Below are 12,153 nucleotides of genomic sequence, written 5' to 3'. Positions count from 1 at the left end.
ATCATGTTTGTTGCTCAAAACAGTAAGTGATAGAGCAGATTATAATGGATTTTGCTTTGTTGGACTGAGACACTGGTTTGCACTTCCTTGGTCATGGGATAGCGTGACTATTGGTGATACATTCAATAGTAATTGTGTAGGAAAATCCCTGTCACATTTCTTTTTATTTACTTTTCCAATAGAGGAAATGAAATGAAGCAGAATTTTGCCTACAGCAGCCTGCAGCAGTCCCTGCAATTCCTACATCAACAGCAATCCTGAATCAGGATTTTTGAGTACTCTTTATTTTTTTCCCAAAGCACTTAAAATCTTGTTCTTGACTTCAAAGTACCAGCAGGAATGACTGCATCTAGTACTGAACCTTATTTAAACATATACACAGGGCATTTTTTTTACATCTTGTTTTGATCTTCCAGTCTTAGTGAACTAAAATGAATTACAAAGATTTTCTTGTAGTTCTGTTATCATGAATGAAGGGTATTTTTTTATTATTACAGTATCTGATATTGAAAACAACTTTCATTTTGTATGATTAATATCATTCTTGCATTGAATGTCAATCCCAGGAGGTACTCACCTTGCCACAGGGCTTTACGAAGTGATTGCTTTTATCTCCAGTCTAATGCAAGTTCCTGAGTTCAATACTGTCTGTTCAAATTAAGTATACTTAGTAGAGTTGTATTTCAAACAATAATATTGACCTCATAATCCAGATCTTACTCCTGCATTATTACATGGGTTTCTGGATTTGTTAGATAACTTTGTTTATTCTCTAGCTGTGCTGTTTAACTACTAAATAAAGAAGCCTGTATAGGAGGATGGATTGAAGGATGTTTTGATGTGGTACAGGAATCTTGCAGGAACATGAATTGCTTGATATAATCAAAGCATATGCATAGTAAAATGGGAAGCTCAGACTTCCCCAGCTTTTGTGTTAGACGATCCTGTTTGCACATAAGCTTTTTTTTCTGTCATGACCTTGTCTGTTCCTGAGAACTTAAAATGGCCATTCTTTCTAAGAAGTGGAACACAGTACCATGGGTTGGTTTATGCACAAAATTCAAGAAATAATTGCAATGAAAGCCATTAACAGAAAAGTGAATTCTTTAGTGTGTGAAGGAAGCCTGTACCTTTGCTGATAGGGAGGTCACAAATGTTAACAGTTGCTCAATGCTTCTTTTAAAAATAATAATTAAAAAAATACATTGTTAGTTTTAATAGCTCTAAAAGGAAACTCTGTTTACTCTGCATGTGCTGAGGGAGTGCAGAAGATCTCATAGATACCAAAAGGGCAAAGAAACCCTTCCAGCTGTCACATCAGTAAACAGGCCTAATACCACACCTTTGCTTAAATGGCTTCTCCCAAAGAAGAGGTGCAAAATCTCTCTGGGAAACCACTGGAAGAGTAGGTCCCGAAGAACAGTCTGCTCCTTCCTTATAAGAACAGTCCTCAGACAAAGCACCCTCTCATTATGCAAAGCAGAGGAATTGTCTTGTAGCTGAATACCAAAGACTTGGAAACAGCTGACACAGGGAGAAGCTGTAGTCTTCTGTAGTGCATAGGGTGTTTTTGATTGAAGTTTTGATTCTTGACTGAATTTGGGAGACTGAGTTTGCTGAAAAAAGTTCCCAAATAACAGTTAGTTTGATCAATCATTAAATGAATTATGGTTATGAGCAACTAAGATAATGAAGTGAAACTCTAAAAGAGAAGACATTTCAATTGGAAATGTATGTTGATAAACCCCGAAGAGGATGGGTAATGACCCAGCTCAAACTTCAGGGTTAAGCTTTGGACTTGTGTAATCATATCTCCCTCTAGTGGCTGATAACAGCAAATACTTGGGCAGTATCCTCTGTAAGAGAAGCTGCAGTATAATCCCAGCTGGCCATGTTAATGTCCCCGTTAGGGATGCAAGCTTCAGTTCATCACATTATGCCTTCTAGCTTTTTTTTTTGTTCCTGTCGTGCTTTAACCCCAGCTGGTAACTCAGCACCACACAGCTGCTTGCTTACTCCCTGCCCCAGGTGGGATGGGGAGGAGAACCAAAGGAATGTAAAACGCACGGAGATAAGAATTAAATAACTAAAATGAAGTCAAATATAGTGATAATAGAAAGAATGCCAACAATAGTAATAATAATAGGAAACAACAAGAACAAAAAAATGAAAGCTCAGAAAACACAAGTGATGCACAATACAAATGCTCACCACCCACTGACTGATACCCGGCCTGACCCAGGCAGTGATTTGGGCCTTCCGGGTAACTTACCCCAGTGTCTATACTGGGCATGATGTGTTGTGGTATGGAATACCCCTTTGGCTAGTTTGGGTCAGGTGTCCTGTCTCTGTTTCCTCCTGGCTTCCTGTGCCCCTCCTCACTGGCAGAGCATGAGACTGAAAAGTCCTTGATCAGAGTAGGCACTACTGAGCAACAACTAAACCATTGGTGTGTTATCAGTACTGTTCTCAGACTAAAGCCAAAACACAGCACTGCACCAGCTACTAGGAAGAAAATTAACTGCCACAGCTGAAATCAGGACAGTGCCCAAATAGTCCCTCTACATTTCAGGAGTTTAATTATAAACCATAGTTTGTGAAATTTACCTTCAAATTTTATATGAATGGATGAAGGTGGTATTTATAGATAAAAGGAAATGCACGTTGTTGTGAAAGACATTAACTGACAATTTTAAATAAGTATAAATCCTTTATCTCTCTGGTTTTGGCCAGAGTTCAGAAAACAGAACATGATGACTGAGGTGCTCAGTGAACAGGAGAGGGCAGGATGAAGTATCAAAATGCTGTTTTGACAGACTTCAAAAGGAAGTTCATTCTACTTTTATTGCACTCCTGAGGATCTCCTCTGAAACTACTGCAAGCTATTTTAACTCTCAGACTTGCAAAATTATGATCTGCTCAAGGCTCTCCCAAGACTGCAGCAGGGCATTATTTTTTTCCTGTAAAAATTGTCTGTGTAAATTCTGTCTTGACTGTTTGATGGAATGTGCTACTATTTTTCTAAACCAAACAAGGATTGAAGACTATGCTATATTGTAAGAGCATTTTGACATGCGATGAGCTGGATGACCACCATTTGATTGGGCTTCTGGTTTAAATTTGGTAACTTTGAAGAACAGGAGTGGAACAGTATTTATATAATTGTGTTTCTCGACCACGCAGAGCTTTCCACTCAAATCAGCAGCAATGTAAATTAGCATAGATAATAACAAACCTGACTGAAAAGACTATAACACTTCAGTATAAATTTTGTCAATTTGAGATTGGGTTAATTAGTATTATAATGTTAGAAACTAATTTCTGTAAACATCAATAAAAGCCATACAAATAGGCCCCAGAAAGTGCATTAAATATGTCAGTTGTATGACTACATTTGTACCATGATAAGTATTCTTTTGTGATTTATTTCAGATACTCTGGAAAGTATTTTGGGATACAGTTTCATATATGCCATATAAATAATGCCGTTACATTGTATGCTTTTAATACATCCTGTATGTAGGACATGAAAAGGATAAATTGCAATAAACATTGTATTTAAACTTTCTATTCTGTTGTGTCAACACTCATTTAGAAATAAACTTGCCTTAAGACCTTGCAAACTCTTACACCATCTTGTTTGTTCAAAACATGTATGAATAGAACAGCAGTTCCCCTGGAGCCTTGATGTTTTTGTCAGTGTTTCCTTTGGCAGATGGGCTCGTGAGAACAGAAAGACACTCCCTTATTAAAGACTCTTCTCAAAGCCAAGTAACAAAAGCAGATGAACTCTTTCATAAAATAAAGAACTATTGACTTGCACAGGATAAACAAGAACTGGGCAGCACATCCCTTGCAAAAAACCCCTACAACTTCAGAACCCACAGATAACATCAGAACACATCTGGGATGATGCTCTCCAGGCTTCAGCATGATAAGTCTGTTATGACTGTGGCCCCTTTTTATATTTTTTTACAGTCTGTATCCACTCACTGATAACATTTATTTTTAAGACTGTCACAATGAAACAATCTACATGTCAACTAAATAAGAAGAGGTCATGCTGCAAACATAACAGAGTGTTACTGGTTTGCAATGCTCAGCTGAAGAATATGAGGTTTTTTACTTAACAGTGCTTCCCTGTGCACATGTATTCCATATGAGTTGCCAAGAGGACCTCAAAATCTTGTTGAGATCAGTGCTGAGCCTACAACACAGGATCCTAGGAGTTGGGTACTAATGCTTTTGCAAGAGTCTTTAAATCCTTCTTTTGACATCTGAAGACATGGATGGATAAGCAAATAGGTAAGAACTCCCCTCATTGCTAAGTCTGTAACTCCGTACAGGAAATCCCTGCTCACAGAATGGAGTTGCACATGCTGAGGGTTTCACGCCACTTACATGTTATTTCATTCCCATTCAGAATCCGGGGCTATTTGCATGTGTAAAAGAAGGAATGTTCTTAAGTGACCTAATGAGATAAGGCCCTTCCAGCCCTACCTCAATCATTAGAACACAGAAGAAATACAGGAAAACAAGGTAACAGGAGACCTCTACAACTTAAGGTATGTGAACATTTTCAAGAGAAAAAGGGACCGGGCAGATTAAAGAGAAAATATGTACAAGTGAACATCTATGAGGTTACAATATTTTGTGAAGGTGTGTGGGGTGTCTAGGCATGCTACAACAACCTGACAGTTGCTTCCCATACATAAAACAGTATGGTGATAGGTATAAGCACATACAGGATTACTTTTAAAGTGTCTGGGGCTTTTTTTAGAAAAATAAGGTTAAGGGAGGAGTTATTTTCCTTATATTAACTAAAATAATTATTACAAATCATGCTGACTAAAAAGGTGGGGGCTTTTTTAAAGGAAATTAAAATGATTCATTTACATTCCAAATATTCATACCATTTTTTAAATTTTCTTTTGGAGTTGTTTATTTTGCAAGTGTGGCATGATTCCTCTCCTGCCCTTTGATATTTCCACCTAGGAGCAAAGCAGCTGTAAAAGTATGGGTTTTTTCTTCTAGAGACCTACAGTCCAAAGGCTCTTTTGCCCCTTTTCCTAGTGAAAAGAAGTAACATTTATATATTTATAAAGTTGAATAAAGGACAAATGGATGGTGCAAATTATGCCTTTAGCAAAAAAGAAGCAAGAGTGTTAGTTTTACTTTTAATCCAGTTTTGTGCAGACTCAGATGTTGCTGGCAGATCTTTCCACCTGAAAGAATTCAGCCAGTTATACTTCATGGCCATCTCCCCCAAAATGTCATACAACTAGAATGCATCAGTTTAGTTGCAACTGGCATTGATAAAACAGGAACACTAAAAGTTGGGGCACAAATGTCTGTTGTAATGTTTCTTGTAACTGGTAACCTATTGAAAAAAATCTAAGCTAGAATAAGTTCCTCAGTTATTTGAATACCTTTCTTTTTAGCTATAGCATACAAAAAGGCAAACATTCCTGGGTCACACTTTGTGTTGTGTTTTCCATGCAGTTTATTCTTTTTTGCTAGTATACTTGATCTTCTTCGTTGTCATTCTAACAATTTTCCTGTAGAAGTAATACTAAATTGCACAGTAATTGCAGGCGTGCTACTGCAGAATAAGTTCTATTTCAATGTCTAGTGACTGAAAACAGACTGACCAAAAACTGTACCTCATAATAGCTCGAGAGAATGTTCTAAGTGAGAAATACAGGAAAGCCCATTATGTAAGAAATTATTAAAACCCTGTTTTGCTATATACTTTGTTCATGTGAATGCTAATCAAAATATTTAAGAAAATGATACAAAATCTAGCCTCAAATCAAAAGGCCAAGAATGCTCTGAGGAAAATAAAACCATTCACTGCAAATAATGCCAGTCTGTCAGTCTCTTAAGAGAAGCAAGAGTAAAGTCCTGAGACTAAACCTGCAGTAGGTACTGCTGGGTGGTGCTTAGTTGTGTTTGGAGTGTGGATAGTGAGATTTTCCTACCTGTATTTAACCCAGGGCAAGCAATCCTTAAGTATATAACTTTCCTGAGTCCATACTTACAAATGCTCCATCCTTCTGCTTCTTGGCTAAGGAAGCTTAAATCTACTTTTCCTTCTTCATATTCTTGTCTGAATGGATGCTATCTAGATTGCATTGTATCTGGATGCTGCCCATGTCTCCATAAGCAAAAATGTACTTGTTCTGGCACCTTCCAAACTTCAGCTATTTGTTCATCACTCTGGAACTGTGTTACTTGTAAATGAACTATGGTATTCCAACACTTAATGATCCCTAACTATAAAGATGAATAATATTCCTTCGCAATGACCTTGGATAAACACAGACTTGGTGAATGGCATTTCACTGCAAGGCTACAGAATGATCAATCGTGATTCCCAGCAGTCATGCTATTAGGACTTTTTTCCTTTTGCTGTATTTTACTGTGTTTATGCAGTTCAGCACATAAGCCGAAATCCACTGTAAATACCAGCATTACTTTTTTGTCCATATAATGACAGCAGGTGGACTGAGATGAATCATCATCCTGTAAGCGCAGAGCAGTGGTCAAATGAGATCATTCCTTCTGGATTCACTTCCATGCAGGCAGAAACAGTACTCTGTTTCCACAGCCAGCCTTCCCACTTTCTCCAATCTGCACAGGAGAAAGAAGATAAAAAGCAGGATAAAGTGTTCCTTTTCGCAAGATGCAGGAATGTTACACAGATGGCATAGCTTAAGCCTGCATGACAGAGGCTGCAACACAGGGAACCTGTTCCCTTTAGTGGGTGATCTCCTGGTGAGAAAATCTCAGCGATTTCCTCTTCCCTGAGCTCCCAGGGAAAGCTCCCCAAGGGATTTTGCGCAGGAGATGATCCAGGTTGCGCGGCACACACAGCGAAGCAGTCTCTTCAACCAGTCCCTGAGCTTGGCTCTTCTCACACTGGCTGTGGTATTTGTTTCCATGGGTAGCTGCCGACTTGATTAATCTCATTTCCCCTGGCCTCAGCCTTCCCCTTCCCCGTCCAGCTGAGCAAACACAGGGCAGGCAGACATTTTAAAACGCTTCCTCCTCCAGCCCCTCCAGGGTAGGCCCTGTTCATAAAACAACTGTTCTAACAGCTCTGAGAAATGTGCCTCTACAATTACTTGGATCAAGAAACCTCCACTGGGATCAACTTAAAAGGGCTGACATCTGCGGCCTGGGAACTACCATTCAGCTAATGACCTTATTACTGTGAGATGGAGTAGACTTACTAAAGCTCATGGCACTTGTATCAGGAGGGAAAGTTTGGCATAAGCAGGCCGACATTATACTGCAGTCTAAATGTCTATGTTCAGTCTCTGCCACACATAAGCATGTTAAATGCCACGCGAAAAAGTAAACCTCGATTCCTAAACAGGAATTGATGCTCTGCTGAAAACCACTCAAACACACGGAAGTGGCCTGGCTTTTGCCAGTGCAAATGCAAAGTAATTAACGTAAGAAACACTGACGCTTTTGCCGTGCTTGAGCAGCCTGAGCGGGGCGGGCACATGCCGGCAGCCTGCCTCTGCTCCGCGCAGCTTCCCGCACCCGGGATAACGCGCGCTCTGCTTCTCGAACACCGCCCGCTTCCTGCGGCGCAGACGTTGTAACACACGGTTAACGCCGAGCACTGCTCAGGCCAACCCGGAGCGCTGCGACCGCGGCGCTGACGCCTCACGCCGCCCTCCGCCGCGATGGCGGGAGCGGACACGCGGCGAGACCCCGCCTTTTGCGAGCCCCCGAGCCGCGGCCCGCAGCGCCGTCGGCCTTCGCGTTCCGGCCAAGTCCGGCCCTGCCGCTTACCGTCGCTTCCGGTAAGATGGCGGCGTCCGAGTTGCTGCGGAAGCGGCGCCGGCGGCTCCGGGACCGGGCGGCCGCCCCGGTGGCAGGCGGCTCAGGGCCCCATGGCGGCGGTGGGCGGCAGCGGCGGCCTGCGCGGCCGGAGCCTGCCCGAGCTGCGGGACATGCTGAGGAGGCAGGAGCGGCTGCTGGCCGACCGGTGAGGAGTAGGCGGCCAGGAGCGGGCTAGGCCTGCCGCTCCCTGGTTTAAGCCCTTTCGGGGCTCATGAAGCTCCATGTACCCTCAGGAGCTTCCGGCTGTTGCACTATTTAGAGCAGCAGTTACGTCTTTGAACAAAAGAACCTGTAAAGTTCTCTTTATCGCAGCACAGAGCCTGCAGGTGCTTTGCATCTCACTGCTTTTCAGAAATGTAGCATGTAAATAAGAAACTTAACGTTAGAGTGAAAACCCTGCCATTTTCTAATATTATTCTAATGAGTATATTATTCTAATGAAACAGTTCCGTATCTCAGATTGCAATAGGAGTGTTTCTATCCTGTCAAATTACTATTTTATTTTTTTTTTGTCTTAGGAAATTCATTGGAAGGCTTCCCGACAAGGGTAAGAAGGTCTCCGACTTTGTGGAAAAGCTGAAGCTTGCCATTTCACAGGAAGAAGAAGTAGCAAGGACAGCTGAGCTGTTATCTGCAGTTAGGCTGGAGTTTCAGGTGAAGCAGGATGAGATTAATGCAAACAAACAGCAAGCTGTCCTAAAGGAGGACAGACTAAACCATGAAGATTCCACAGTCTTTAATGAAAACTCTAATACTAAAGAAGTTTCTGAGATTTCTTCCCAGAGGCAGGAGGCAGAATGTGTTGCACACGATGCCACAAATACAGCACTGGAAAATCAAAGGACTTGGAGGAAAAATGAAGAATTAAAGACTGTTACAGAAGATCAGTATCTGCTTTGTGAAGCTGTCTCCAAGTCAGACACAAGCAGTCAGCTGAAAAATGAGCAGATACCGCGTAGCAAATCTGAGGATGGCACAGAAAGTGCAGGTGCTTTGGACAACAGTAAAGATGAGTTGGTTGATGCCTTTCAAAAAGTTACAATTGTAGGTGGGGATGATGGTGAAAAAGTATTGGAAAAAGAGCACAATGTGGCTAAACATAAGGGGAGTATCTTTGGAAGCCTGCACCCCAAGACTCCACATTATATTGAAGTTCTAGAGTCTAGAGCCAAGAACCCAGTCATAAAGAAAAGCAAATTTAAAACAAATGTGTAAGTATTACAGAACGGAAAAATCTTTTGTGACATACTTGACTTGAAACTGGAAATGGCACAGAACGAGCATAGTGGGTTAATTTTCTTGTGGTGATCAAAGAGACTTAAAGTTATTTGACATGCAGAGTTAATATGTTGGCTCTGTTAAGTGCCATGGAATGTCAAGCAGTGGTCTCACTATAGCCTCTTGAAACAATTGTCATGAATCTTCACGGAGTTTCATAGCTTAAGCTACGAAACAAATCATTATCAAAGCTTTCTTGTGGGTCATTTCTAGAACTCATAGAACTTGAACAGCAGGTAGCTTTTGGCTTTAACTGCACCTCTAGAGAAATCGCAATTCACATTGTACTGATAGTGCTTTATAGTTCATGTGACTCCCAAAACATAGCCATCTCATGCTTGCTAATTAACTGCTGTACCTTTTTTTGTTTGTTATGAGGAGTGATCTGTGATATTGTCTCTCCACAGAGAAACCTTTTCAGTTTTGCTGAGTGCTGCTTATTGTTTGTTTGTGGTGGTGTAACGTTTTCAGATTTTTTTTCAACTCTTACAAGTTCAAAATAACAAGTCTTGGAACTGAAGTTATTCAAACTTGTGACCCAAATTTGCAGCATAACTTTTATGTTTCACCTCTTCCAGATTATCAGGAGAGCAGACCGGATCATTGCGTGGTTCCGCATCCAGTCAGTCACCTGGGGCATGTGGCTCTCCAATTACCACTGAAGAAAGACGACTTAGAGATAAGAAGCATTTGAATGAGATCACAGCAGCTCGGCTGCCACCACTTCACCATTCTCCTACTAAGCTGCTATCCATAGAGGAATCCATAGCAATTCAGATACAGCAAAAAGCAGTTTATGAGGTATGAATTCACAATTTTGGTCTGAAAAGTAATTATACAATTGGGATCACTTTTTAAAAAGAAAGCATAAAGGGACCTTTTCATTCTGATGAATTTGATGATGAAATCGAGATGGTCAGACTTTGAGAAAAGGTACTTTTTTTTTTATTTGATTCTTTTAATGATAACAATTAATGTAGGTAATCCCTTCTGAAACTGTTATTCCTGCATTAAGCAAAACCTAATGTTATTCTTCGTGTGTTGATATGCTAACTTCATTGCACTTGCTCCACTTCTGACTAGAAATTAGTTTTTAAAGAGTTCTTGGCCCCTGCGTTAATGAAGGCCTAGCAGTATTTGTTATTCTTAAAATATGCAAGTATCTGTATTTGACTATATTTATGGTGTGCTGGAAGAATCAGAGTTCTGAGGTGCTTCAAATTCTGTTGTAATGGATTTTGAATTTGACTTTCCATGTAGTGCCAAGCTAATGTGTGAATTAGATGCTATTGTAAAAGTGTTTGTTGCTCCTTATTGTTTTAAAAGCACTTGCTAGCTTAGCCATCGTGACACTATAAGAGAGGTAATTTATTTTGAAAAAGGAAACATTTTTGCAGAGGTTGCTGAATGTCAAGCACTGCTATTGCTAAATGGTTACTGTGCACAGCTGCTCTCTTACATGGACTGATTCTGTTCTGTTAAAGCCCACGTTAGTGTATCACAGATGAGGACTGCCACATGAGGAATTTAAACTTGCATCTTCAAATATTAATAGCACAGTCATGTTTAAGTGTGAAGTTAGAGCTGAAATTTCTTTGCTAGTTATGTTTAAGTAAGCCCACTCTGCAATTACTGATATATTATGTCAACTTTATACTTCAGTATACTATTTTTTTTCATGACCAGGATAAAAATGATAATGCTTTTTCTAACTTGTGTCCTTTTTCCTTTCTTTCCTAGGAAATGCAAGCCAAGCTTGCAGCACAGAAGCTTGCAGAGAGATTGAATATAAAAATGCTCAGGTTTGAACCAGAAGGGGTTCTGCAATACAGAGATGGAAGAGATGAAGATTATTCTTCAGCAGAGGACTGAATTCAAGCAGGGATGTCTGTGGATGAGCTACGTAATTGATCTTTATGCAGTACTTCTTAAAACCCAAACCTGGATATTGAGAATGCTTTATCTAGTAGTTGTTTTCTTAAAATGTTAACGTTACAGCGATGGGCAGGTTTCAGTATAAACCTCATAAATGTGTTATTAAGTGATAACCCTGGTGTTATTTGAGGACTCTTTTTTGAGCACTTGGGGCAGTTAATCCTTGTGGAGTGCCCCATAGTTTTCAACTACAGCCAAGTGAACTCTTTAATACACTTTTGCAGGCTGTGATGAGTCACCTACAAGAGAAAGTTCCTTCTGTGCAGAAATGCAGTTGCACAGGGCATTGGCACACATGTTCATAAAGTAAACTAGAGTGTCTGTGAACTGCTCGCACACAGGAAAGCTCTTGTCTTGTATAAATGTGAGATACTTCTTCTGTCTATTGAAGATTATCTTGTTTTTACCGTATGGTGAAAATACATGCCGTACATCTACAGTAAATAAGTGATAGGCTGTAAGTTAGCTTCTTATCACACAAGAGCTTGTTTTTCTCTGCCTGCACCTTAAAATAACACTTTCTGTCCTTATGTTATAAATAGGTAAGAATTTCAAATTATTTTGTAACTCAAATTCTGTTTGGGCTTTAAGGGACTCTGCTGTTTCATTTTTGGTTGTTACTGCAAAGCACGTCAAGACATCAAGTTACTGTGAAGACTGGCCTTTTTATTAAAGGTCTTGGTGGGTTTCCATGTTTTTGCAAACTGCTTTAATATTTTGAATACTATTTTTTCCATAGTTCAAATATGTAAATTAAGAGATCCGTCCTCTGGTGTTCTTCGAGATGATGTTCTGTATGTGTTGAAGTTTTAGCTTTCTTTGAAGATAAAGAAAATATTCTTCCTTACAATAACATTTTCTGCCTTTTAATATGAATTTTGAAAGCCAAGGAACACATACGAGAAGTATTTCACAATGGTACTCCACTGCTGGGTAGGATTTTGCAAGCCTAGCATGAGTTCAGTTCTAAAATACAAACCTCAGAGATGCCATGTATAGCCTGGCAACCTGTTTTCCAAGACACAGCGATAGCTGTGTCTGCAGGGTGGCTCTGTGCACAAAGTTCTCCCTGGATATGTC

General features: G+C 40.2%; 1 protein-coding gene across 1 annotated transcript in view; it reads left to right on the top strand.

Annotated features, from left to right (window-relative positions):
* Positions 1-11,915, top strand: part of MYZAP (myocardial zonula adherens protein) — a 59,237-nt gene extending 47,322 nt beyond the window's left edge. The window contains exons 13-15 of the mRNA XM_062627494.1: positions 8,379-9,071; positions 9,717-9,939; positions 10,879-11,915. Coding sequence (XP_062483478.1) covers positions 8,379-9,071; positions 9,717-9,939; positions 10,879-11,010 — 1,048 coding nt within the window. The 3' untranslated portion in view covers positions 11,011-11,915. The remainder of the gene's footprint in view (positions 1-8,378; positions 9,072-9,716; positions 9,940-10,878) is intronic.
* The last annotated feature ends 238 nt before the right edge of the window (positions 11,916-12,153 follow it).

Source organism: Pezoporus occidentalis, unplaced genomic scaffold, assembly GCF_034315485.1.
Source record: "Pezoporus occidentalis ecotype Australia unplaced genomic scaffold, CSIRO_AGI_Poc_V1 ctg11, whole genome shotgun sequence".
In the NCBI taxonomy this organism is placed as follows: domain Eukaryota; kingdom Metazoa; phylum Chordata; class Aves; order Psittaciformes; family Psittacidae; genus Pezoporus; species Pezoporus occidentalis.
The sequence above is the reverse complement of the archived record's forward strand: the minus strand, read 5'-3'. Positions and strand labels throughout refer to the sequence as shown.